Source organism: Trachypithecus francoisi, unplaced genomic scaffold (genome assembly GCF_009764315.1).
Source record: "Trachypithecus francoisi isolate TF-2019V2 unplaced genomic scaffold, Tfra_2.0 Contig01585, whole genome shotgun sequence".
Classification (NCBI taxonomy): Eukaryota; Metazoa; Chordata; class Mammalia; order Primates; family Cercopithecidae; genus Trachypithecus; species Trachypithecus francoisi.
The window spans coordinates 6,849,216-6,876,830 of NW_022681444.1; the positions used below are offsets into that span (position 1 = coordinate 6,849,216).

Here is a 27,615-nt window from a genome sequence, read left to right on the forward strand (position 1 = left end):
ACATTGCTCCTCGCATATCGTTGCATCCCTGCCCATAGATGTGTGGGTCTTGTTTCCGAAGGATTCATTCTTAGATGCGGATATGTGGAGTCAAAGGGCGCATGCATTTTTTTGCATTTGAGTTCACACTGCCTGGTGGGTGCTTTCTGGATGGATGTTGTTTCAGAGATGGTTTTGTTTGTGTAGCGAGGGCAAGAGCTGAGGGGAGGCAGATACTGATTGGAAGGTGTGGCCTTACTGGCTGCTTTTTCTGGATGCCGTCTCCCAGGGCTAGGACCTAGGCCTCCAGGAGCCTGTTGGGTTCGTGTCCCAGTTGGCCCAGAGCCACTTTGAGTCTCTTATCTCAGACACCAGGGCCTGAAAGTCCTCTCTCAGTACTTTGGCCTACCCAGCTCTCTAGCCACAGCCTTGGGCCTGTTGGGTAAGGTGTGGCCCTGCCCTGGCCCAGTTTCTCCACCTGCCCCAAGATTAACATTGGGTGCTTCACCCTCATACCCAGCCCCTGGCAGAGCTGCCTACTGCTGGGCCTATCTGGCTGTAGGGTGACTGAGGTCCTGTTCTGTTCATTTCAGGAGAACCAGGCCTGTGCTTCTGGTAGACAGCCTTCCCTTGGGAGCCAGGCCCATTAGTGGCTTTTTGGGTTCCTTTTGGGCTCACTTAGTGCTCTGGAACTGAGGGTCTGGGTGCAGGATGGCTGGGGAAAGAGGAGGTTCCTCCTGGAGCCTGTGGTAAGGGGATGCTCAGCTGTACTCAGTGGGCCAGGAATGTCGTGGAGGAAGGCTAATTAAAGGGGAAGTTTGTAATTACCCCAGCAAATTCTTAACTGCCAAGTCCCGTAATTGCCCGTGATTTTGATGGTAGCCATCCACAACAACCAGGTATTGTCTTTTTTTTTTTTTTTTTTTTGAGTTTTTTCTTGTTGCCCAGACTGGAATGCAATGGCATGATCTTGGCTCACTGTAGCCTCCACCTCCCAGGCTCAGGCGATTCTCCTGCCTCAGCCTCCTGAGTAGCTGGGATTACAGGCGCCCACCACCACATCCGGCTAATTTTTGTATTTTTAGTAGAGATGGGGTTTCACCATGTTGGCCAGGCTGGTCTCAAACTCCCTACCTACCTGTGATTCACCTGCCTTTGCCTCCCAAAGTGCTGGGATTACAGACGAGCTGCTGCACCCGGCCCAGGTATTGTCTTAGCTTAAAGACTGTGCTTTGGCAGGATTGCAGTGTAGTTACACGCTTGGGTTCTGGAGTCAGGCTGGCTAGTTTCATCACTTGTGAACCAATGACTTTGTCATTTTTGACCCTCTGTTTCCTTATCTGTAGAGTGGTAAGAGTCAGCAGACTACTCATGGCCCCTTGGGGAAGATTCACTGAGATCCCATGAGTAGGGGTTGTCTTTTGCATAGTGCCTAACACATACTAAATAAATACTTGGATTGTTTTTTTTTTTTTTTGAGGCGGAGTCTCGCTCTGTCGCCCAGGCTGGAGTGCAGTGGCGCAATCTCGGCTCACTGCAAGCTCCGCCTCCCGGGTTCACGCCATTCTCCTGCCTCAGCCTCCCCAGTAGCTGGGACTACAGGCGCCCGCCATCTCGCCCGGCTAGTTTTTTGTATTTTTAGTAGAGACGGGGTTTCACCATGTTAGCCAGGATGGTCTCGATCTCCTGACCTCGTGATCCGCCCGTCTCGGCCTCCCAAAGTGCTGGGATTACAGGCTTGAGCCACCGCGCCCGGCCACTTGGATTGTTATTAGCTATTGTTACCATTAGGCATTAGTGAGTTCTAATTTTCAATAGTGTAGTTGCATAGAAAGCTAGCTCTTGGCTGGGCACGGTGGCTCATGCCTGTCATCCCAGCACCTTGGGAGGCCGAGGCGGGTGAATCACAAGGTCAGGAGTTCAAGACCAGCCTGGCCAACATGGTGGAACCCCGTCTCTACTAAAGATACAAAAAATTAGGTGGGTATGGTGGCAAGCACCTGTAATCCCAGCTACTTGGGAGGGCTGAGTCAGGAGAATCCCTTGAAACCCGGGAGGGAAAGGTTGCAGTGATCCAAGATGGTGCCACTGCACTCCAGTCCAGACGACAGTGCGAGACTCCGAGACTCTGCCTCAAAAAGAAAAAAAAAGCTAGCTTTTATTTTTTATTATTTATTTATTTTTATTTTTATTTTTGAGATGGAGTCTTGTTCCAACCCAGGCTGGAGTGCAATGGTGCGATCTCGGCTCACTACAACCTCCGCCTCCTGGGTTCAAATGATTATTCTGCCTCAGCCTCCTGACTAGCTGGAATTACAGGCATGTGCCACCATGTCCGACTAATTTTGTTTTTTGTTTTTTTTGTTTGTTTGTTTTTGTTTTTTTTTTTGAGACGGAGTCTCGCTCTGTCGCCCAGGCTGGAGTGCAGTGGCCGGATCTCAGCTCACTGCAAGCTCCGCCTCCCGGGTTTACGCCATTCTTCTGCCTCAGCCTCCCGAGTAGCTGGGACTACAGGCGCCCGCCACCTCGCCCTGCTAGCTTTTTGTATTTTTTTAGTAGAGACGGAGTTTCACCGTGTTAGCCAGGATGGTCTCGATCTCCTGACCTCGTGATCCGCCCGTCTCGGCCTCCCACAGTGCTGGGATTACAGGCTTGAGCCACCGCGCCCGGCCTTTTTTTTTTTTTTTTGAGACGGAGTCTCGCTCTCGCCCGGGCTGGAGTGCAGTGGCCGGATCTCAGCTCACTGCAAGCTCTGCCTCCCGGGTTTACGCCATTCTCCTGCCTCAGCCTCCGGAGTAGCTGGGACTACAGGCGCCCACCACCTCACCTGGCTAGTTTTTTGTATTTTTTAGTAGAGACGGGGTTTCACCGTGTTAGCCAGGATGGTCTCGATCTCCTGACCTCATGATCCGCCCGTCTCGGCCTCCCAAAGTGCTGGGATTACAGGCTTGAGCCACCGCGCCCGGCCTAATTTTGTATTTTTAGTAGAGATGGGATTTCTCCATGTTGATCAGGCTGGTCTCGAACTCCCGACCTCAGGTGATCTGCCTGTCTTGGCCTCCCAAAGTGCTGGGATTACAGACGTGAGCCACTGCGCCTGGCCAGCTAGCTCTTACTTTAAATGATGCCTGTCCTCCTCTTATGGGGGTTAACATTTTTGATTTTTGCAAAATAAATGTGATAGGAGGTTTATTTTTGTTGTTGTTCTGTTTGCTTTTTTAAAACCTACAGGGGGCAAAATTAAAAAATGGACAGTACAATTTTAGGGAAGATTTTACTGGTCCCTGAAATCCGAAAAGGAAGCACTGGCCTAGGGAGAATGGGAGAGCTGGAGTTGTTCTTTGTGCCTCAAAGGGGTTTCAGCCCCAGTTCCCTTTCTTCCAGCCCTTCTCTCCCAACACAACAAACAATAGAGGCAGCCCCTACATTCAAAAAGCCCTCTCCTGAAGAGGAGCTGGGAGCCTTTGAATTATTCATTGGCCCAGCTGAGCTAGCAGCTGGGGCCTGGCTCCTGTGACCTCTGCCATCTCTGTCCCCTTCAGTGCCTTGCCTAAGATTGAGATCCCTGGGGCATCTGGGGCTGACTGGTGCTTCCTGGGGCCAACATAACTGTGCCATCCATTGTAAGCCCCCATTGCTCCATGGGTTAGGTCTGACCTGTGCTTATCAGCCATTCCTGGTTCTTCACAAAGCCAGGCTCTGCCAGCGCTCTCACATTTCAGCAAGGCAGCTTTATGCCATCCTGGCCCTCTGCTTTAGCCAGGTGTAAAGGGAAATTTCTCCTCTTACAGGCTACTTTTCCTGTCCTTCCATGCCCCAAGCCTAGATAAAGGGGAGGTGAGAGAGAGCAGCATTCAAGGCCGGTTTCACATATGCAGCTGGGGGCATGGCCAGCCTGAATTTCATTAGCTTAAGCCTGCCTCTCCCCAAGTACATACATAGCTCTTGGCTTAGTCTTTGCACCTGGCAGGCCTCGTCTGCCTTGTCCTCCCAGGCGTAACTTCTCACGTGGGCATCACCCTGCTAGTTCCTACCCAGTGCAGGGATTTCCTGTAAGTTTCTTTTTATACCATTTGTTTCCATAGACACAGGCAAGATCCACTTCCTGGCAGGGACTCTTCCTGGGACTGACTGGCTGCAGATAGCCTCTGCATTGTATTTTCCACCAGCCCTGGTGCTGGCCTTTTTCTACAAGCCAGCCTGGAAGGAGCACCTTCTAACTGACCTTTGGGTTGGATAGACAGCCACCTGATTTCTTCATTGAGTAACATTTTATGTGCCAATGCTGCCCGCACCTCTGACTCCGATTCTACTTCTTGGTCCCTGTCTTCTGTGGGAAAGGCGTAAGGGGATGGGCTCTCAAACTCTGCCACCCTACAAAGCATTGCACATGATGGCATTTCCACAAAGATTTGAGTTGCAAACTGATTTACCGTAGCATTGTGTATGAAATAGATAGTGAAACAGGTGGAAATAACCCAAACATTTAACAGTGAGGAATTAATTATAATGCAGTAGCATGAAGAAATGTTATTCACTTAGTAAAGGTTGTCATAAGATTATGTTTATATGTAGATGTGGAATGAGGTTCATGAGGAAAAGGAGCAGGCTGCAAAGCAGAATGTGTCCTGTGATGAATGTATTCCGTTACCCCGTGCCAGGAACTATGCACCTTAGGAGGTATTTATCATCAGCCCCATTCTTTAGACGAAGAAACTGAGAGGCTCAGAGTTAGTTACTTGCTCAAGGTCTCACAGCAACTAAATGGTGTTTTAGCTGTGGTTTGAATCCAGACCCACCATGCTAAACAATATAAAACACTATAAGAAGATAACATAGAAGGGTATATTAAAATGTTTAGTGTAGGCCGGGCATGGTGGCTCACGCATGTAATCCCAGAACTTTGGGAGGCTGATGCAGGTGGATCACTTGAGGTCAGGAGTTTGAGACCAGCCTGACCAACACGGAGAAACCCTGTCTCTACTAGAAATACAAAAATTAGCTGGGCGTGGTGGCGTGTGCCTATAATCCCAGCTACTTGGGAGGCTGAGGCAGGAGAATTGCTTGAACCTGGGAGGCAGAGGTTGCAGTGAGCCGAGATTGCGCCACTGCACTCCAGCCTGGGCAACAAGAGCGAAACTCCGTCTCAAAAAAAATAAAAGTTTAGTGTATTTCTGGGTGGCAGGATTACTGGTTATTTTCATTTTCTTCTGTTTATATTTCTATTTTTTATGATGGGTAGGTATTGCATACTAAACAAAAGGCTTCCATAAAGTCTTTTTAAAAAGAAGTCAGGGCTGGAGTTTGCTTAGCTATAGTGGCAGCCCATGGGTAGGCTGCCTACAGAAACCAGGTGCTAAAGCCACCCCGTCCCTGTCCCATCAGCCTAGTGTGCTTCCCTCTCTGGAAATCCCATTGTGCTCCCCTGACCCTTCTTCATATTCAGGACAGTGGGGAAGAAAGAGGGATGGGGGAGGGTGGCCAACAGGGGCCATGCCAAGGGGTCGGTCATTGTCTGGCAGCAGTGGACTTCCCTCTGTGGCTAAGCGGGAGCCACTTGTCACTGTGGCTTGGACCCCTCTATTTTGCCTCCACAGGCCATTGAGAAACTAGTTGCTCTTCTCAACACGCTGGACAGGTGGATTGATGAGACTCCTCCAGTGGACCAGCCCTCTCGGTTTGGGAATAAGGCATACAGGACCTGGTATGCCAAACTTGATGAGGTGAGGCTGCCACAGGACAGGCCAGGGACTGGGCTGGCAGTGAGGGTGGTTCTGGCACCAGTTGGGAAAGCACCTGCATTGTATAGCGCTTCTAGGCATATACAAATCTCAGACAGTTTGTTAAAATGGCAATTTCACTTAGCAGAGTTACAAATGAGTTTATGCTCTGCTTGGTCATCTTCTGGGAAACACGACTATGCATATACAGCCCTCTGCACTACAAAGCTGTTTATTAAGTCACTATCTGTATTACGGCAAATTGGAAATGTTCCAAGTATCCATATGTAGGGAATCATTTAAATAAATTAGTCCATCCACATCATGGAGTACTGTGCAGCTATGAAAAGGAATTTTTTTTTCTTCCCCCCGCCAAGACGGAGTCTTGCTCTGTCGCCCAGGCTGGAGTGCAGTGGCGTGATCTCAGCTCACTGTAAGCTCCGCCTCCCAGGTTCACGCCATTCTCCTGCCTCAGCCTCCTGAGCAGCTGGGACTACAGGCGCCCGCCACCACGCCTGGCTAATTTTTTGTATTTTTAGTAGAGACAGGGTTTCACCGTATTAACCAGGATGGTCTCGATCTCCTGACCTCGTGATCCGCCTGTCTTGGCCTCCCAAAGTGCTGGGATTACAGGCGTGAGCCACCGTGCCTGGCCCCAAAAAGGAATTTTTTTAATAGCTGGGCATGGTGGCTTATGCATGTAATCTCAGAATTCGGGGAGGTTAAGGTGGGAGGATCACTAGAGCCCAGGAGTTTGTGAGTAGGCTAGGCAACATAGCAAAACCCTGTTTCTGCAAAAAATAAGAAATGGTGGTGCATGCCTTTGGTTTCAGCTACTTGGGTGGCTGAAGCAGGAGAATGACCTGAGCTCTGGAGTTTGAGGATGCACTGAGCTATGATGGAGCCATTGCATACCCGCTTGGAATGCTAGCTGCATACTTCATGGTGTAGATGGACTAGTCTATTGAACTGATCCCCTACTGATGTTTTTATTTTTGAATCTTATGAAGGTGTTACCTGTTCAAAGCAAACAAAAATAAAATAAAAATGAAGGATCTCAGACCCTGTCTAGAAAAGCAGAGTCTACAGGTTTGGGTAGGGACTGGGAATCTGGATTTTCACCAGCTTTCCAGGAGATTCTCATGCCAGTTGTCTACAACTGAGCTTAAGGAAATTTGGGTCCTAATTGCTCTGGCCCAATATTTTCACATAGAGCAGAGGGGAGGACTCAGGACCCGGTGAAGTGCTGTTCCCAAGAGAGGCCCGGGCCTGCCTCTGGACTCTTAAGATGGTACATGGTCTTTTTTTTTTTTTTCTTTTCTGTTGCTCAGGCTGGAGTGCAGCTCCCTGCAGCCTTGACCTCCTGGGCTCAAGCAATCCTCCTGCCTCACACTCCCAAGTTGCTGGGACTACAGCATGTGCCACCACCCCTGGCTAATTTTTGTATTTTTAGTAGAGATGGGGTTTCATCATGTTGGCCAGGCTGGTCTCGAAATCCTGGCCTCAGGTGATCTGCCCACCTTGGCCTCCTAAAGTGTTGGGATTACAGGTGTAAGCCACTGCGCCCAACCTTAAGTTATGTATTAAAGCTGACAAATTATAGCTGTACAGCTTACTCATGCCAAGTTTTTTACCCATGGATTCACCACTCATGCGAAGCAATAGAACATTCTAGCTGGAGTGCTCCCCTTCCCAATTGTTATTGCTCAGATTATTCTGATTTCTATTCCATAAATTGATTTTTTTCCATGTTTCTGAACTTCGTATAACTCTCTGGCTTCTTTTGCTCGATGTCATGTCTGAGATTCATCCATGTTTTCGTGTCTAGCTGTAAGTCTTTTTCTTTGCTGTGTAGTGTTCTATTGTATGACTATACCACAATTTATTCATTTCACTGTTGATGGACATTTCCATTGCATTTCCACCTTTTGGCTACTCTAAACAATGCTGCTGTGAACATTCTTCTGCATGTCTTTTAATGGCACATGACACAAACTCTTAGGAAGGTGGCCTGTGTGGGAATCATAGCACTGACCTACCAGAGTCTCTGTGGGGCTCCAGTGATTTACCACGTAGGAGGGTTGAGGCTTTTTTCCAGATTCCTCCTGTCTTGCCCCTAGCCCCCTGTGCCCTGGAAGAATCAGTCGATGATAAGCTGCCTGGGTAGTCTTCGGCTGTAGAATAATAAATGCTGTCCCTCCCCTTCCTTCTGTGGCCCATCAGAACAGGGAACCAGGCTGGCCTGGCATGGCAGCGTGGGCCCCCAGTCAGGTGCTGCCCCTGGGCACCTGCCCACTGGGATGCTGCTTAATGTGCTGCCACCACTTTGTGTCTCTTGTGTTACCAGGAAGCAGAAAACTTGGTGGCCACAGTGGTCCCCACCCATCTGGCAGCTGCTGTGCCTGAGGTGGCTGTTTACCTAAAGGAGTCAGTGGGGAACTCCACGCGCATTGACTACGGCACAGGTATCTGCTGCTTGTGGGGCTCTGTACTTATCTAGCTTCACTGCTTTCCTTTTTGGGCTTCAGGTGGTCTCGGGGCCCTCTTAGCAAGCAAGAGCAATCAAGAATTCGCCAAGCACCTGCAGCCTATTGGGGCCAGCTGGGGTGCAGGGTGGTTTCATAGGCAGGGAGGGCATAGGCATGCAGGGAGGCCCAGATGCTGTGGCTCTGCCGTAGTCCACCAGGGGGAGCTGATGCCCTGTGCATGGTGCTCATGCAGCGCTGCTTTCTGTTCTTGTGAAAATGGTCTCTGAGCAACTCATCATCACCAAAATAATAATTATTAATTGAACACTTACTGTATGTCAAGGCAGCAGCTTACTGAAGCTTTGAGAAATGGGAACGCTTCTTGGCGGCCTTTGCAGTGTCATGGTACACCCTCTCCCTTGCACCCCTTGTCTCTTAGCCACATTCTCTGTGCTCTTGAGCTCTTTGGTTCTGTGGTCCATGTAAGCCAAGCAGACTTGGACTTTGAGGAGAGGGAGCGTGTGGGCACCTTAAAAGGGAAGTGTGGACAGGTGCTGTGGTGCGCGCCTGTAATCCCAGCACTTTGGGAGGCGGAGGGGGAGGATTGCCTGAGCTCAGGAGTTTAAGACCAGCCTAGACAATGTAGTGAGACTCCATCTCTTTTTTTTTTTTTTGAGATGGAGTCTCGCTCTGTCACCCAGGCTGGAGTGCAGTGGCCGGATCTCAGCTCACTGCAAGCTCCGCCTCCCGGGTTCACGCCATTCTCCTGCCTCAGCCTCCGAGTAGCTGGGACTACAGGCGCCCGCCACCTCGCCCGGCTAGTTTTTTGTATTTTTTAGTAGAGACGGGGTTTCACCGTGTTAGCCAGGATGGTCTCGATCTCCTGACCTCGTGATCCGCCCGCCTCGGCCTCCCAAAGTGCTGGGATTACAGGCTTGAGCCACCGCGCCCGGCCTCCATCTCTTTTTTAAAAATTTATTTTAAGTCATTTTTATTTATATATATATTTTTTGAGACAGGGTCTTGCTTTGTCACCCAGGCTGCAGTACAGTGATGTGATCTTGGCCTACTGCAGCCTTGACCTCCTGGGCCCAAGTGATCCTCCCGCCTCTGCATCTCCCCACTCCCCAGTACCTGGGACTACAGGTGTGTACCACCAGCCTGGCAATTTATTTATTTATTTTTTTGAGACAGAGTCTCACTCTGTTGCCCAGGCTGGAGTGCAGTGGCACGATCTTGGCTCACTTGCAACCTCCACTTCCTGGGTTCAAGTGATTCTTCTGCCGGGACTACAGGCACACGCCACCACACCTGGCTAATTTTAGTGTTTTTAGTAGAGACAGGGTTTCACCATGTTGGCCAGGGTGGTCTCGAACTCCTGACCTCTGGTGAGGTTACTTCTCCACCCGCCTTGGCCTCCCAAAGTGCTGGGACTGGGATTACAGGCGTGAGCCACTGCGCCCGGCCGATTGTTTTGTAGTTTTTATAGAGAAGGGGTTTTGCCATGTTGCCCAGACTGGTCTTGAACTCCTGAGCTCAAGCTGTTTTCCCACCTCAGCCTCCCAAAGTGCTTGGATTATAGGTGTGAGCCACCATGCTGAGACCCCATCTCTCAAAAATATAAAAGGGAGGCATTCTCTAGGTCAGGGCATGGCCTGTGTAGCTAAGGAGGACCTCTGCTTTGGTAAGGGCCCACCTTTCCTTCTTCCCTGAAGCAGGCAAATGGGAGCACCGCTCAGCCCTCCCCTTGTCTGGGGAATGTGATCCACAAGAGAGAGCCCCAGCCACAGAGGCAGGCCCTGGAGAAGGGCCCTCTTGGACTGGGTGGGGCTTTGATAAGACCAGCAGGGAAAAGATCAAAGAGGGAAGACTGGCCACTTCAGCAGGGGTTGGTGCCCGAGCTGCATTCGAACCCCTGAACAATGGGAGCCTGGGCCATGGCTGGTCATGATTGAAAACTGTGGCAGGGGAAGGAAACTGAGCTCACAAGCTTCCAGGCCCTGGAGGGGTCTTTGTCCTCCAGAGACAGGACAGAAGTATTCTCTGACACATTCTCTTCTCACCTCCCTCCAGATAGGTTTTGTGTGACACTGTGAACAATGGGATTCAATCACAGTCCAGTGAGGAGTTCTATAGTGCAGACCGTTGCTGTTTGATATGACTGGGAAAGGAAGGAGGGTGCTTTTTCACCCTGTAATCTGATCATGTGTTCCCTGCGTAGAAGCCTGCAGTGACTCCCTATTGCTCTTAGGGTAAAGTCTGAGCTCTTTCTGATGGCCACAAGGCCCATGTGACCTGTAGCCTCCTGTCATCGCACGTTCTCCCTTGCTCTCACTGCCTTGGACATACTGGCCGCCTTAGGGTTCCTCAAACAGATCGAGCTTTTTCTTGCCTCAAGGCCTATGCACATGCTATTCCTTCTGGCTAGAATGCATTTCTTGCTTCCCTCACTCCCTTTGCCTTGCCAACTCACATCTTTCAGATTTCAGATTAGATGTTACTTCCTTAGGGGAAACCTTGAACCCTTATGTCAGGGTCCTCCTGTGATATCCTCCAGTTAGCACCCTGTCTTTCTCCTTCAGAGCTGGAATCATAGTAGTGACTGTATATTTATAATGTCTGTTGTCCCTGATCATAAACTTTTTGAGGGCAGGGACTTACTTGTCACTGTCTCCTAGTGTGTAACATGGACGGTGACTGCTTACATAATAGGTGCTCAGTAAATATGGTGGAACTGCTCAGTGAGTTAAACCTACATGATGAAATGTAAATGTCCAGCCCGGGTCTTTTAGGAGTAGAATTATAGTACTGGTAGTTCTTTTTTTTCTTTTTTTTTTTGAGAGTCTCACTTTGTTGCCCAGGCTGGAGTGCAGTGGCCTTATCATGGCTCACTGCAGCCTCAACCTCCTGGGCTCAGGTGATCCTCCATCTCAGCCTCCTGAGTAGTTGGACCACAGGCACATGCCACCATGTCTGGCTAATTTTTGTATTTTTTGTAGAGACAGAGTTTTGCCATGTTGGCCAGGCTAATCTCGAACTCCTGAGCTCAAGCAGTCTGCCTGCCTCAGCCTCCTGAAGTGCTGGGATTACAGGCATAAGCCACCATGCCCGGCCAGTATTACAGTTCTTGAAAGGAAAGGACCTAGCACATCTTTCTGAATGGGGAAGAGGTCTCATTGTCTCCATGTTGACCACCTACCTCAGAGGGGCACTTATCAGCGATTTGGACTCTGGGAGAATAAAACAATCCCAGTCCTTTACCTGGACGACTGTCAACGTTGGTTGTTTTTTCTCCTCCAGGGCATGAGGCAGCCTTTGCTGCTTTCCTCTGCTGTCTCTGCAAGATTGGGGTGCTCCGCGTGGATGACCAAATAGCTATTGTCTTCAAGGTGTTCAATCGGTGAGAGAAAGGACAGGAGGGTTGGAGGAGGGGGCGTGAGGGGCCATCTCTTTCCTCCTCAGACTGGGAAATGGGGTGCTGTAGGGTTCTCCTGAGTGGTTCATGGTTCTCTTGTCCTGTCTTAATCAAGCTGTGGCTGTGGATAGAGTGCCCAAGGCTTTTTTCCAACAGGTTCAAATTAACCTCCAAGTAAAAACAAGTGAAAGAATTGTCACGTAGGCCGGGCGCGGTGGCTCACGCCTGTAATCCCAGCACTTTGGGAGGCCCAGGCAGGCGGATCACAAGGTCAGGTGTTCGACCAACATGGTGAAACCCCATCTCTACTAAAAATACAAGAATCAGCTGGGTATGGTGGCACTGGCCTATAATTCCAGCTACTCAGAAGGCTGAGGCAGGAGAATTGCTTGAACCCAGGAGGCGGAGGTTGCAGTGAGCTGAGATCACGCCACTGCACTCCAGACTGGGTGAAAGAGTGAGACTCTGTCTCAAAAAAAAAGAATTGTCACATAATATCTGCCAGTGCCCACACGGTGTTGACCATGTGGAGGAAGAATTCTAAGCACTTTATGTGTAACTCATTAATTCTTACAACAACCCTGTGAAATAGCAACTGTTTATTTCCATTTTACATATGAGGAAACTGAGGCACAGAGGTATCCGGTGTCTTCACTGGGTTCATGCCAGGTGAATGCGGGTAGTCAGACTCTGACCTGCTGCCCCGCACCACCCAAGCTAGTCACTGGGCAGCACTGTTGTGGATCAGTTACCCAGAGCTCTTCAAATCCCCATTGCAGGCCCCAGTCTAGCAGTGCTGCTGCAGCAGGCCTGTGATGGAGCCCAGGAGCAGTGCTCGATGCTCCATGGGTGGCTGATACGTAGCCTCTGATAAAAGTGAAGGTTGGAACCAGAAGAACCTAGGAGATAACCTGCTGGGACTTGTGTCAGCTTTCAGACAGGCCGACTGAGGCTGGAGAGGCTGAGGCCCTGCCCAGGGTTTTACAAGTTGTCAGGAGTTGATGGCACCAAAACCCACCTTCCTAATCAGTGATTTTTGTTTTTTATTTTTTTTGAGACAGCATCTCGCTCTGTTGCCCAGGTTGGAGTGCAGTGGCAAGATCTCGGCTCACTGCATGCTCTGCCTCCTGGGTTCATGCCGTTTTCCTGCCTCAATCTCCAGAGTAGCTGAGACTACAGGTGCCCACCACCATACCTGGCTGATTTTTTGTATTTTTCTTTTTTTTTTTTGAGACGGAGTCTCGCTCTGTCGCCCAGGCTGGAATGCAGTGGCCGGATCTCAGCTCACTGCAAGCTCCGCCTCCTGGGTTCACGCCATTCTCCTGCCTCAGCCTCCCCAGTAGCTGGGACTACAGGCGCCCGCCACCTCGCCCGGCTAGTTTTTTTTTGTATTTTTTAGTAGAGACGGGGTTTCACCGTGTTAGCCAGGAGGGTCTCGATCTCCTGACCTTGTGATCCACCCGTCTCGGCCTCCCAAAGTGCTGGGATTACAGGCTTGAGCCACCGCGCCCGCCGGATTTTTTGTATTTTTCATAGAGAATGGGTTTCACCGTGTTAGCCAGGATGGTCTTGATCTCCTGATCTTTTTTTTTTTTTTTTTTTTTTGTTGAGACGGAGTCTCGCTCTGTCGCCCAGGCTGGAGTGCAGTGGCCGGATCTCAGCTCACTGCAAGCTCCGCCTCCCGGGTTTACGCCATTCTTCTGCCTCAGCCTCCCGAGTAGCTGGGACTACAGGCGCCCGCCATCTCGCCCGGCTAATTTTTTGTATTTTTTTAGTAGAGACGGGGTTTCATCATGTTAGCCAGGATGGTCTCGATCTCCTGACCTCGTGATCCGCCCGTCTCGGCCTCCCAAAGTGCTGGGATTACAGGCTTGAGCCACCGCGCCTGGCCGATCTCCTGATCTTGTGATCCACCTGCCTCGGCCTCCCAAAGTGCTGGGATTATAGGCGTGAGCCACCGCGCCTGGGCCCCTAATCAGTGATTTTTTTCCCTTTCCTGAGCCAAAAGATGGCTGAGTGTGGCTGAGTGTTTGTTGGGGGAAATGAAGCTACATTATTGAAATTGAGACCAGTTACACTCTTCAGTGGTTATTTTGTGGCCTCCTTGTGCTCCCAGTGGCCAAAAGGGTGAGACTGTCTTTTTACTTTTTGCTACCTTCCCTTTCCCTGCCCTCCTGTGCAGGTACCTTGAGGTTATGCGGAAACTCCAGAAAACATACAGGATGGAGCCAGCCGGCAGCCAGGGAGTGTGGGGTCTGGATGACTTCCAGTTTCTGCCCTTCATCTGGGGCAGTTCACAGCTGATAGGTACTGGAGCGGGAGGCGCCTATCCCTCCACCCCCAACCAAGGCTGCGTTCTGTGGCCCTCCCCTGCCCCTCCTGCGCTCCCTCCTTCCCTTCTTCCTGCCCAGGGCAGACAGTGACAGCTTGGAAAGCAGGGCATTAGACCAGCTATTGAGGGAGGCTGTTTGCTGTCGACCTTCTGCTGTGAAAGCCCGTGTGGTGGGCTGGGGGAGGCGGAGGCCAAGCGCCGCCAAGATAATGGGAAGTGACATGGGCTGGAGCAAGGGCGCATGCCTGGCACATAATGGACTGGTGTGAAATGCGCCCCAGCTCCTGGCAGCAGCTGTGGGGTTTTATGTTGAAAACGAGGGACCCTTTTGATTTGGTTACCAGCGTCATCCACTGTTATTATCAAGCTGTGTGCAAAGCGGCCTGTTAGGGAGCAGCCGCCAAGTGCTGGGCGGTGGGCCTGCTTCCTGTGGGGCTCAGAGAGGCCTGCTCTAGTGCCTCCCCCACTCTTGAAGCTGGTTTTCAGGATGGGGGTGGGGGATCATCTCTATTTTGATGAAGAGTGAACTGCCTACAGAATGATATTCATAAATGACCATTAGTTGTGGCCTTAGGTGCCTTGCCTCCCTAAATCTTCTCAGTGAACCTGCGAATGGTCTGCCACCATGAGGCCAGCTCTGTTGACTGGCACCTGCGCCAGGCACCATACTGCGTGCTGTAGGCATGGTAATTATCGTCATGGACTCTAGGAGGAGGTGCTGTTCTTGTCCCCACTGTCCAGGTGAGGAAACTGAACCTTGGCAGGATGAAGTCATGCGTCCAATGCCATGCAGCTAGAGCTTAGCACATTAGAATACACGAACCCAGAGCCATTTATTGCTCCTTCATGGTGAGGTGTTGAGGGCACCATGGGCAGGACTGAGGCCCTTGTGTGGGTGTGACTGCTGGGCCGGGTTGCCCAGGTAGTGGTGGGGTCTGGTTCTGAACCCTGGGGCCCATTCCTCTTCCCAGACCACCCATACCTGGAGCCCAGACACTTTGTGGATGAGAAGGCCGTGAATGAGAACCACAAGGACTACATGTTCCTGGAATGTATCCTGTTTATCACCGAGGTGAGGAGGAGGGGTGAGAGAGAAGCCCATGGCTGCCTCCATGCTTAGATGAACCGAGGATGGTGGCTTTACAGTGAATCAGAAGAGACAGAGCTGCTGCCCAAAATGGCAGGGCCGGCCGGAGTGGGTTATTGAAAAGGAAGCACCACTGGGCCTCTCCTGAGTCAGCCGCTGCTGACTGTCAGGGCCTCCGCCCAGTTCTCCTTCAGTTTCTCCTAAACACCACAGGAGTCTCGAGATGAGGGTCTAAGACTTGGTCACTAACTGGCCTTGGTGACTGCTGCAGCAGGTCTGAAAGGGTCAGGGTGGGGGAGATTTGTGGGGGAGGGTCAGCATCTTTCAGTGGAGTCCCACAAGGGTCTGTAGAACCATGTGCTTGTGGATGTGTAAAATGAAACCACCAGAGGAGATGGAGCGAACTTCTGGCACAGACAGCTTTTCTGTCGAAGGGACACGTCTCTGTCAGTGCCTGAGGACGTGGGCCCGAGCAAAGTGCCAGTGTGGGAGTATGCAGGCCTGGCCTGTTGTGGCAGTCACTGGACAGCCAGCCCCATGGCTGGGCTCTGGAACTGAAAGTTCTTGTCTTACCAAGGCAGGATTCCTTATAGTGGGCCCTGGACCACTTGTGCAAGGTCTCCTAGGGTGTTTGTTAAAATGCACATTCCTGGGCACCCCATCCCAACTTAGCTGCATCAGAATCTTAGGGGACGAGAGCCAGGAACCCGCATCTAAACACACTTGCCAGGTGACTGCACAGGAAAGCTGGGGACCCTCTGCTCTCTGGACCTCTCTTCAGGGAGATGTTAGGACTTTTCATCCTCCCTGCCATCCCCATGCCCCAATTTCCAAAGGGTGCCCTAGCTCTGCTATCTGGAGAGGGTTTGAGAGTTCTATCCCTCCTCAGTTCCTTTCCTTACACCAGCACGGATGTCTGCTGCCTCAGTGAGGTCGTTAGCAGGCCTGTGGACGCTGGCCATGGGGGCTGCTGTCCGTCCGGGCTGTGTATTCCGAGCCCCCGAAGAGGTGGAGAAAGCTGGGTTATAAAACCAGCAGCCTTGGCTCCGAGCTCTTCCTGGTCAACATTCGTCTCAGGCTTCTGCCAAACTCCAGGGGCCAGAGGGGAATGACACATTTTTTCCAAGTCAGCAAATGGAGCCAGGCCTGATGGCTGGGCGGCCACCGCTTCATTCCCGGAGATCTGCTGCCCTCAGCAGTGTGGCAGGCCCAAGGTCGGGAGGACTCAGGGGCAGCCTGGCTCACTGCCTTGAAAGCCAGTCACGCGCTGCTCTCTGTGGAGTGGAATGTGGGGGTCTGTGGAGCCCTGGGGGACCTCAGGATAAGCTGGAGGAGCAGGGTGGGAAGAAGGGTGCAGATTCCACACTTGAGCTCTTGCGTGTGGCTGAAAGGCTGAGCCGTTTGGGCTCCCCCTGGCGGCTGGCCAGGCCTCTGGATCCCTGTCTATATTCTAACTAGGAGGCAGGCCAGGCCTGGCCTCCAGGATTTTGGGAATTGATTCCATGGTAAAATTTTGTGTCTTTAGTTGGTTGGCTGATGAGGTTGGTATAAAAACCCCAAAAGCTTTTCCAAAGTTTGGGACCCAGTTCCTCCACTAGAGGAAATCTCAAAGTAGCCACTAGGTGGCAGGAGAGACACATTGAACTTGGAGAGGGTTTGGTTACATTTATTTGAGGCCTCAGAAGGAACGGGGAGGGGAGGGCGTGCCTAGAGTTTTTGGTTGTTCCGCACCTTCTCCACAGGGCCGGGTTTTCACTTTGGGTCTAGGCTCTTGGGCATGGTGTTCAACAGTGGGCGCTAGGAGGAGTGTGCCCAGGAGCTGAGGTGGCTGCAGCAAGGGCCCATCTTGCCACGTGGCCGCTGGTTGCAGCACACGTTGTGTTGGTTCTCCAGAGCGCCCACCCTCTTCCACCTCGGAGCAGTGAGCAGCATTTTGCAGCCCCTAGTTGGTGAGTGGCCTGGCCTAGCTCACTCGGGACCTGGAGGCTTGCACAGAGTTGTGTACACCTTGGTTGGGAAGGAGGCAGTGTTTCCTCTGGAGATCCTGGATTCACCATGGTGCTCTTTTAAGTGGGAGATTAAATAAAACACCTACAACTTGGGAATGGAATCGGGCAGCCCTTTCTGGGTCTCATGCCAAGACCGCACTGATACCCTTGGGCATCCAAGGTGAGGGACCCCACCTTGCAGGGCCTCTGCAGCCTCTGGAAATGCAGCCCTGGCGCCTTTAAGAGCCCAGGGCAGGCAGGAAAAGAATTTCAGTTTCAATCTGGCTTCTAAATTTGGAGTTTTGGGAGGGAGGGATCAGATTTCAGCTGGAAGGAAGGAGCTGACAGGAAGGCGCTGTGCAGAGCCTCCCCACCCCCGCCCATCCCCCCAGTTACTGACAGAGGAGCCATTTACAAAAGGCCGATTCTCTGGGGAGTGGAGAGGCAGGAACGCAGCGTCTGTGAGTAATTTCCTGCTCAATATGGCTGCTCTGACTCACACGATTCCCCTGGGGTCACTGCGGGCTGCAGCTCGCTCGGTCGCTCGTTCGTTCTGGTTCTTCTCTTCTCCCTTTGTGGCTAGAATGAGCTAATTTTTTTTTTTTTTTTTGTCTTCCAGTCCCGATTCCTTTTTCCCCCCATCGTCTGTTTTTCTTTGCCAGAGTTACAGGGTCTCCTTCTGAAGGACTTAGGGAGACCCTGGGCACTGAAGGCCTGGGGGCAGCCTGCAGCCCCTCCAAATAAACTACCTCTCTGGCCTTTCTGTGGGTTTGGGGGCCAGAGCTCCAGGACATGGGCCCAGCCCTGGCTCTGCCAGAGGCCTTTTGAGGATCTGTTCTTTGGCCCTGGTGGGCGACGCTGGCCAGGAGGCAGGGGCTCTGTCTTCCAGTGCCCATCTGCCTGCCTTTGCCTCGGAGCCCTTGCTGGGCAGGCCCCTGGCAGACAAAGCCGACAGAGTGCCCCCTGGTTGCTTGCTCAGAGGGCCCTGTCCAGAGAGTGAAACTGGCTACACAGCTCCATGCTCCCTAAGCTTTCCCGGGCCTGGAAGTATGCACGGGGCTGGAGCCTGCAGACTGGAGAAGGGGTAGGGTAGGGCGGGGAGGGGGAGGGAGGGGCTAGGGGTGGGGTGTAGTTGAGCTGGGCAGTTGAAACAAAGCTCCCCGAGGTGAGAGGCCCCTGTAGGCTGGGGGTGCCTGGCTGCCCTCCTGGAGGAGAGAGCCTTGGATGATTCTGGGTGAAGCAAGTGGCCCAAGACAAGGCCCCCAGGGACCAGGGTGGGCTTTGTCTCTGTGGAGTGCCTCGGGCTCTTGCTTGGCTGTGGTGGAGCCTGGGAGAGGAGAGGAGGGGAGGGAGGACCCTGTTGTCCTTGCTCCTGAACACGGGTGTTTGGATGGGCTTTTTGGGAACCTGGGCCAGGGGAGGGAGATGAGGGGGTAAAATGACAGTTTTTTTTGACTTAAATCTTAGAAGTTTTGTCACAGTTGCCCTTACTAGAGAAGTAAGAGGCCTGCCAGGAGTGGGTCACCAGGTGGCAGCCCATGGCTCAAGAGTGGGGGCTCCTAAGGGCCCTCGTGGTGAACTGATGCCCCATTTTGGAGAGAGTTTCTGGCTTATTTTTTCTCCTTCAGATAACCCAGCCTCCCCTGACACCTGCATGTTTCTGGAACCTTCCAAGTATCTGTTTGTTTGCCAGACTCAGCCTCTTTGCAGAGTCTTCCTTCTGCAGCATGGGTCTGGGGTGCAGAGCCCTGTTCCCCTGTAAATGCTGCCTATGAGCTGGGGGGATATGTTGAGGGGAATTATGAACTGCTTGGTTAATAAATACAAATGTGCTGGACTCGTGGTGTCAGGGGGATATGCTCAGGCACACAGGCGTCCCTCTGTGGTTTCTGACGTCATGGGAATTTCATGCTGGCTGCAGAATCTTTCTCTTCTTCCTGGAGGGTCAGACTCTTTGGCAAGAGGGAGGACCAGGAATGGATTCGTCCTTGTGCCTGCCTCTTTCAGCTGTTGTGGCGGCCACCCCTTCCCCACCTCCTGGCCAGGCCAGGCTGACTGCTCCTTCAGGCACCCCTGCCTCCCATCCGCCCTCTCTTCCCTCACTCTGCCTGCCATGCAGAGGGGTGTCGGATACCTGGGTTTGGTCATACCCACCTTGGTCTTCTTGCAAATTGACCCTTTCCTCATCTCTTTTAGCTCTGCTGGTGGCAGGTGCGGACCACGTGTCCTGTGGGGGGGGGCCTGGGGGAGAAGGGGTGGGCCTGGAGGGGTGGGGTCGAGCTGCTGCTGCTGTTTATCTGAGCCCGAGTGAACCCCTGTGCTGGAGAGGCGCTCTGAGGCTCCTGGGGAGTCAGTGGGAACACCACCAGAAGCTCAGGTGGAGATCTTATCTTCCTGAGGCTGCGGGATTTGGTGGGCGACAGGAATCAGGCCCCCTTTTTTTTGGCTGTGGGAGAAAGAGGGGTGGCTGTGGGTGGGTGGGCATGGAATGTTTATATTTTCCTAGCAGGCCTTGAGGGCCAAGGGGGAGCCCTGTCTTTGGCACTTGCATGTGCCTGTTTGTATGTTTGCACCCCAGGCAGATGTTGTAGCTTAGTTCCCAAGTGTCTGCGTGTGTGTTGCGTGTGTGTGTGTGTATGTATGCATGCATGCATGGGTGTGACTTTGCTGCAGGGGAGGAGGGATGAGCTCCCAGCCAGCCCCTGCCTCTTCATCTTGTGGCTTCTCTTTTTCAGATGAAGACTGGCCCATTTGCAGAGCACTCCAACCAGCTGTGGAACATCAGCGCTGTCCCTTCCTGGTCCAAAGTGAACCAGGGTCTCATCCGCATGTATAAGGCCGAGGTGAGTGGGGGCTGGCCAGTGTGCCCGTCCCTGCTGCCGCACTTAGTCCTGGGCTGGTTACAAAGCAAAAGATGTGGGGCCTGGGGCTCCTGCTTCCTCCTACCCCACTGTTTTGCTCTGAATCTTAGGCCAGCCCCTCTGACACTTGGGGCCTTGGAATCTCCCGTCTGGGGCATGGGCAGTCAGAGAAGCACCAGCCACCCCAGCCCTGAAAAGCTGCAGCCCAGCTCTGTCCTGATGAGCTTGGAGGCTGAGGCAAGGACCTGCTGCGTGGGGAGTTGGGGTGATGGGGGCCTCTGTTCTCCCTTGTCAAGTGGCCGAAGGCTCCTCGAGGCTTGGGCAGCCTGAGTCTGGCTCTCCCATGGCATACCTGGGAAGGGTCTTACCCTTTGGAGGCATCTCTAAAGTGCAGCCTTCAAATGTTACTGTGTATGATCGCTGAGTGGTGGGAGGTCTGATGGTAGGCCAGGAATTGGCATTTTTATGGACTCCTTCAGGGATTTTGATGCAAATGGTTTTCCCTGCTCTCAAATCAGATGTGGAGGAGAGGAGAGCCGAGGTTTCCTGGAGCTCCCCCTGCTGGCAGGCAGCTGAGGGTGTCTCCTGCCCTCTTGGCAGTGTTCTCGCAGCCAAGGAGGTGGCCTTTTCCCTCTTGCAAGTGGGGAGGAGACATTTTATTTCTACCCTGTCCCTTCTGCTAGCTCCTCCCACTTCCTGGGAAGACTAATTCTAGAACTGTTTGACCTTGGCCAGGGAAGGGCTGGATGTGAAGTTCCACACCTGGAGTGATGGGTCCCTAAAGTCCCTTCTTTCTGTCCTCAGGCTGGTCCTGGTGACTAGTTCATGGCCTCAGACAGTGTCCTGTGGGCACCATCTCTTGACTTCTGGCCGGCCTTCTCTTCTGGGAAGGGTTGCTCCAGGTCTTCATTGGACCCAGGGCTTCCTGGATCCCACCAGCAGAGGCGGGACAACGGGGAAGGTTGCCAGAGGCCAGTGGGGTGGGGGAGCACAGATACTTCCAGTTGGCTTGGCTCCCTACACTCAGTCCTGAAGGGGTTAACGAGGCTTGAACTGAGCAAGCCGGGCCCTCTCTCCTTTCCGCCCCCTCCCTCTTTGGTCCCCTTCCTCTGGACCTCACATCCTGTGTTTAGGTTCCAACCCACATACCTCTCTAATCTGAGAGGCCTGAGAGCCTGTTGGTTGGAGCTGCCTAGGCTCCTTCCGGCCGCAGCTGGCCACCCCCGGCTCTCCACTCCTCTGCCGTGGGTCACTGCCCTCTGGTGTCCTGGTGTTCCTGACAGCCCCACCCCCGCCAGTCCCACAGTGGGGACTGCTGGGGAAGTCTCACTCTACTGTGCTCCCCGCTCCACTGCTCAGGGTGTCTGAGCATGTGAGAGGTGCACAGCGCCCTCCAGCCTCCTCTCAACCCCAACCCTTGTGTGCCAAAGAGAGGACTCTGGCTGCCTTCCCTGCTTGGTACCTGAAGTACTCTACAAGCCTCTTAATTCAAGTGACTCTAAACTTCTCTTGACTCAGGCTCTAAGGCCCAAAGGATAGGGTTAGAGACCCTGTCCCCTTCTCTTACCTGCCCTTCCAGAGACAAAAGAACTCCGGGCTGACAGAGGATGAGGGAGGAGCATATTTGGTTTGAAAATGGTGTGGCAGGAACACAGGGATGGTCCGCTCTGCACAGGCTGTCGGGGTCTCCGTGGGGGCTGAGCACAGGGTGGCGAACACAAGGAGGACACTGAAAATGACCATCTCAGGACGAGGGGCTCTCTAGTAATCACAAAGTGGCCTTCCTGTGGCAGGCGGTGTGTGGGGAAGGGGACAGGCTCCTGTGTAGGGTGACGCTGGAACTCACTGACTTTAAGATGACCAAGTCAGGCCGGGCACGGTGGCTCACGCCTGTAATCCCAGCACTTCGGGAGGCCGAGGCGGGCAGATCACGAGGTCAGGAGATCAAGACCATCCTGGCTAACACAGTGAAACCCCATCTCTACTAAAAATATGAAAAATTAGCCGGACGTGGTGGCAGGTGCCTGTAGTCCCAGCTACTCAGGAGGCTGAGGCAGGAGAATGGCGTGAGCCTGGGAGGTGGAGCTTGCAGTGAGCTGAGATGGTGCCACTGCACTCCAGCCTGGGTGACAGAGCGAGACTGTCTCAAAAAAAAAAAAAAAAAAGATCAAGTCTTCACCTGTAATCCCAGCACTTTGGGAGGCTGAGGCGGGTGAATCACTTGAGGCCAGGAGTTCGAGACCAACCTGGGCAACATGGTGAAGCGCCATCTCTACTAAAAATATGAAAATTAGCTGGATGTGGTGGCTCATGCCTGTGGTCCCAGCTACTTGGGAGGCTGAGACGGGAGAATCACTTGAACCTGGGAGGCAGAGGTTGCAGTGAGTCGAGATCATACCACTGCACTCCAGCCTGGGTAACAGAGTGAGACTCCATCTCAAATTAAAAAAAAAAGATCACTGGCTGGGTGCAGTGGCTCACGCCTATAATCCCAGCACTTTGGGAGGCCAAGGCAGGTAGATCACCTGAGGTCAGGAGTTTGTGACCAGCCTGGCCAACATGATGAAACACTGTCTCTACTAAAAATATAGAAGTTAGCCTGGCATCATGATGCGCACCTGTAATTCCAGCTACTCAGGAGGCTGAGGCAGGAGAATCACTTGAATTTGGGAGATGGAGGTTGCAGAGAGCTGAGATCGTGCCACTGCACTCTAGCCTGGGCAACAGAGCGAGACTCCATCTTTGAGAAAAAAAAAAAAGAAAAGATCACCAAGTCTTTGCAGTGTTTAGTTTGCAGTGCTCATTGGCAACTTACTAGCAAGTAGTCCTTAGTCCTTAGTCCCGAAGGGCCCATGGGCTGGCATTTTGCCTGCACAGAGGTCCAAGGAGAGGGCTTGCTTTCTCTGGCCAATTCTTAGACCCTAGGGAGGCCCTCCAAGGCCTGCCAGTCTTGCATTCCAGGGGTAGGTAGGAAGGCTGGGTCTTCAGTCAGAACTGGTTGATTGAGGGAAGTCAGCCTCCTGGGCTGCCACAGAAGTCTGACCAGCCTGGCAGTGGGTGGCCTCAGGATTTGGGTCTAACTGTCCCAGCTTTTCTGACCGAAGAACCAAGTGCTTTCAGGGGCCTTGTGTGGTTGTGGGGGCCTGTCTTTCTTGTGGGCCACGGCTGTGCAGTTGCTGCCTTCAGAAGGACCTTGTCAGGACCCAGGGAGTCCCTTCCCCAGCTTGAAGCACCTCTGGCTGGAAGGTCAGAGGGGACAGGCTGAAGCTGCTGCTCCGCCCAGGTACATGGGAGGGCCTTGCTGGGAGAAAGGCGGGGCTGGAGGCTCCTCCTGCCCTGGAGCCTTAGGCTTCCTTGGCCCAGCTCCTGGCCTCTCCTGTGGCTCTGAGGGGGCTGACTCGGGGGTCCTGTGGGCAGAATGGAAAGAACCCCTGCCTCCACCCCTTCTTGCCTTGCAGCTTCTCCTGTGGGAGCTAGAGGGAGATTGACCTTTGACCCTTCAGGAATTCCAGGGCCCTGGGGGGTGGGAGAGCTCTTATGACCACTTCCCCGATGACATAAGCACCATGGCAGCTGCCTTGGCCTCTGGCCTGGATCTGCGGCTGCTCCCCCTCCCGCCCAGGGACCACCTCCCGCTCCCTCCTCCCCACATTCTGTGCCTCAGACCCAGGATCCTCGCTGTGACCAGGGCTCTGCTCCCCACTCCACCATGAACTTGGTTTCCATCCTTCTTTCCCTCCCCTCTTGGCGCCTCTTTGACCCACTCGTCACCCCCGTGCCTCTTCCTCCTATGTTCTACAGCTGCTTTTTGAGGAGAGGGAACCTGGGCCAGTCATAGCACCCCTTTGTCTCTCTAAGTTAGTTGGAGGTTGAGACCACAGCCACAGAGTGAGACTCTTACTCTCTCTGAGGCCGTAAGTCTTGTTCCACCCCAGCCAGGAGGTGCTTAACATACTCTGATTGTGGGAGGAGGCCCTGGTCAGTCTTGGCAGATCCAACCCTCACATGCCCACAGCGGCTCCTGTGAGAGCTAGTGTCCAGGTGTTGCGGGCATGGGGGTGCTGTTGTGGGAGCAGCGGCTGGAAGCTGGGGTCGACTGCCTGTGGACCAGCCTAGCTTCTGTGATAGGCTCTGTCGCTTGCTCTCCAGCTCTGCTTCTCTGCTAGGAGCCTGGCTGGGCTGGGCTTAGGGAGTTGGGCCTCCCCCCTGCTCAGCCATTCCCCTGTTCAGCACTCTTTTACCCCCTGTCCCCCACACAGGCTGCTGGGAATTGCCCAGGAGTTGGGGGAACTCAATGTCAGCTGCTTCTTATTGTCTCACTCTGAAGTGCCAAGATGCCTTTTTCAGTCCAGAGAACTGAAAACTGGAGAAAACAGGCTCCGGGGCCCGGCCTCAGCCTCTTAGGCTTATGTTCAGATGTTCCCATGTCTCTTCTCTAGAACCGGGACCTGGGCTGGGGGCGTCCCCAGTGATCAGGAGGGTTCTTTTCACCTCAGGTTCCCAACTTCCCTCTCTCGGCCAAGTGATGTCACTTGGCTGCCTCTTCTCGGTTTCTACCTTGTAGGTTTGGGCTGCCTTTTCTCTCTCTCTCTTGTGGGTCTCATTGTTGTGGAGTGGGTATTTTGGGATAGAAGGAGTGAGGAACTGGGGAGGAAGGCCTGGGGGCTCCCCTGGCAGGGCCACTTCCTGGGCCTGGGATGGACACCTGGGAGCTGCTGCGGTTGTTGGGGTCCTGGCAGGGGTGTGGTGTGGCCCTCACCACTCTGCTCACCTGCTCCTTCCTCACAGTGCCTGGAGAAGTTCCCTGTGATCCAGCACTTCAAGTTCGGGAGCCTGCTGCCCATCCATCCTGTCACGTCGGGCTAGGAGGGGCTGAGCCGAAGAGCCACTCAGGCCACAGTTCCTGTGCCTGCCTTCCCCACCCCAGCAGTGGCCCCTCCCCATCCCCTCCCTCTGTTCATCCAGTTTGATGAGAGGCTGTTTACTGGGGTGGGGTGGTGAGACAGGCTTGAGGGGGCTCGGAGCATAAGGCTTCAGGGCCCAAGTTGGGAGAAGTGACCAAAGTGTAGCCGGTCTCCTGAGCTCCCCTGTGCTGGACTGGCCAGAAGAGAGGGTTTGGGGCCCAGTCACTCCGCCACCGTCTCCTGTTCCTGGCCTCTTCTCCCTTCTCTCCTGTCCAGTCTGGTTTTGAGAGCAGGGGCTGTTCTGCAGCACTGCAGGGAGGGGAGGGGAGATACCCTGCTGCTTCCATTGCTTTTCCTTTCCCGGAGTCAATGCCTTTCTAAGGGTTGGAGCTGCTCCTTGCAGGGGCAGGTCAGTTTCCCAGGCCATGCTGGGGTGGCCATCTATGCTAGGGCTGGAAGCTGAGGCTGGCTGCCAGCCATGGGCTGGGGTGGGGTGGGGTGGTGGAGAGGCCTTAGCTGTCCTGGCTGGTGCCCCTCCCAGGCTCCTTTTCACCCTGCCCCCTGGGCCTGTGGCCTCCTGTGTCCAAGCCTCCTCCTGGCTTTTCTGTTCTCTAGCCCTTGACTTTGCTGGGTTTCCTGGCTATAGCCACATCTCTCCCGCTCCCCAAGGGTAGCATAGCCAATGGAAGCTGCCCTTTGGGTAGGTGCTGGGCTCCTGGGAGGGCCCAGCTGATAGGGTGAGACATGTCTTTCCAGAACCTTCCCTGGCAGGGAGGGGGGTGGCAGAAACTCAGGAAGGGGCTCGGGGCCCATTGTATCTGGAGAGCCTGGATTCCTTTTGGCAGTCTTAGGCCCGGCCGCTTCTGCTACCTTTGCGCTGCTGCGAGTTTCATCCTGGGACCGTGGGCCCTGCTTCTCTGTTCCCCTGGGTGGTGGGTGGGCCCAGAAGGTGGCGGTCCCACGCCTTGTCCTCCCACCTCCCTGAACTGTCCATTGCCTTTATAGGGTGAGGTAAGTGACTGCCTCCCAAGCCCCGGCTTTGGCTCTGAGGATGGGCCTAGAGGGGGCTGGGCAGGCCCATTGAGGGCCACCAATTGAGGTTTCTCCTAGGGCTGTTTCTGGGCCTGCCTCTTACAGGCTCGTCCCCCAGGCCTGCCCTTCTCCACTGCCCCCTCCTGTGTCTGGGTCCACACACCCTTCGGGAAGGGGGAGCACTGAGAAGCACAACACAGGGGCTCGGCCTGGAATCCGGTGATGGTCTGGGCAGAGGCTGGGTCAGGAGTCCCAAAGGTCAGTGACAGTTTCTCAGAAGAGGCCCAGTGTCCACCTCTCTCCCAGGGCCAGACACCCCTTCCTGGCTCCCCCATCCCCCTTTGGGCTCTCAACCCCTTGCACCCTCATTGCTGTTCGGATTAAAGCCTCTGTTTTGCACCTGTCACCTGTGTGAAGTATGTCTTTTCATGTCACATGTTTAGCCCATGTCTGCATGACTGACCTCCATCAGGTCCCCTTCCCTCAGGCCACAGTGTCTGAGACTTGAGCTGTTTCAGTTTGGGTTGAACCTTTCCTGGGTTTAAATCCCAGCTATCTGCAGCCCCAGCTGTAAGGTTGTAAGTTACTGAAGCCTCTGAGCCCCAGCTTCCTCATTCACAAAATGAGGACAGTCACAGGGTGACTGCCAGGAGTGGACAGCAGATGGGAAATCCTCAGGTTAGGGCCTGGCACATAGCATATCCTGGGTGTTTGCTGCAGCTGTGCTTGGTGAAGGGGCTGTCTGGACTCCCGGCTTAGCCCCAAGCTGGCCAGGGAGCCTTTGGATGGGCTTTGACAGAACATGTACCTGTGGTTTATGAGGGGGTAGCCCTCTATTCTCCCTTCTCTGCCCCTTCTGGGTTGGAGTTGGGGGTCTTAGGCTGCTGTGCCCCAGACTTCCTTAAGACACTCTTGCTCAGAGAACAAGGGTCCTTTACCTTTCTCTTGCCCATAGAGGCCTTGCACAGACTGGAAAGCTTCAGCCCCTCAACACCTTGGACCGCCTTGGAGCCTGGTGACCAGCAGCCCTGTCTGGAGTCAGGCACACCCGAGTTCAAACCGAGCAGCTGCTCCTTACTCACCAGGAGTAGGAGGGCCCTGATGGTTGACTTCATCTCTCTGAGCCTTGGCTTCCTGATCTGAAAAACGGGCTTAATGATGTTCCTACCGTTGGTCTTGAGGATTCCTTCATTTCACAAATAGTGGCTGCATGTTCCTCAAGACTGCAGTGCATCCAAATATGACAGTGTTAGGTAGTGGGTGGATTATGGAGAAAATAACTTTAGAAAACTAGAGAAGGCATTGATGGGGGCGGGGCAGGGGGTTACCTGCCTAGAAGGTCCTGTGAGCTGATACCCCGAGGACAAGAAAGAGCCACTGCAGAGAGGTCAGGCCCGGGCCCAGAGGGCTAGGGTTGGGTGGAGGGGCCAGACTTGTAGGCCAGGGCCTTGCGGGCTTTGCTGAGTTTGGACAGTGTTCTATGGGAAGGTGCTGGAGGGTTTTGTTGGGGAGAAGGGGAGATAGGACCATTTGGGAGGCTGCAGCTGTGATTGGGCACAGGGATGGTGGTGGCCTGGCTGAGGGTTCAGAGTGGGGTGGTGGAAAGTGGTCCAATTTAGGCTGCATTTGGTGTCGCTAACAGGAAGGGAGTTAATGACAGGGAGCTGAGCAGCCAAGAACCCCAATTACTGACTTACGTGGCTGGGTGCCATTTCCTGGGGTGGGGGCCCCTGAGGGATAGGAATTGCCGTGGGGGCACGGAACTGCCTGTTAACTTCTAAGAGGAGGTGCTGAGGAGGAGGGCGCTGGGGTGGGCTTCTGAAGAGGAT

The 27,615-nt window shown here is 53.5% G+C and overlaps 1 protein-coding gene across 5 annotated transcripts in view; it reads left to right on the forward strand.

The window, feature by feature from the left end:
* The window catches only part of PTPA (protein phosphatase 2 phosphatase activator), a 41,803-nt gene extending 15,611 nt beyond the window's left edge, over positions 1 to 26,192 (forward strand). For 2 of the 5 annotated variants that reach the window (XM_033193502.1, XM_033193489.1), the window contains 7 exons: positions 5,577 to 5,702; positions 8,047 to 8,164; positions 11,468 to 11,567; positions 13,765 to 13,889; positions 14,886 to 14,986; positions 19,725 to 19,832; positions 24,639 to 26,192. In XM_033193502.1, the coding sequence (XP_033049393.1) occupies positions 5,577 to 5,702; positions 8,047 to 8,164; positions 11,468 to 11,567; positions 13,765 to 13,889; positions 14,886 to 14,986; positions 19,725 to 19,832; positions 24,639 to 24,716 (756 nt within the window). In that variant the 3' untranslated portion in view covers positions 24,717 to 26,192. Of the gene's footprint in view, positions 1 to 5,576; positions 5,703 to 8,046; positions 8,165 to 11,467; positions 11,568 to 13,764; positions 13,890 to 14,885; positions 16,951 to 19,724; positions 19,833 to 19,960; positions 21,992 to 24,638 lie in introns of those variants that run through there. The other 3 variants (XM_033193485.1, XM_033193494.1, XR_004433059.1) reach the window with 2 other exon arrangements.
* Positions 26,193 to 27,615: the final 1,423 nt, after the last annotated feature.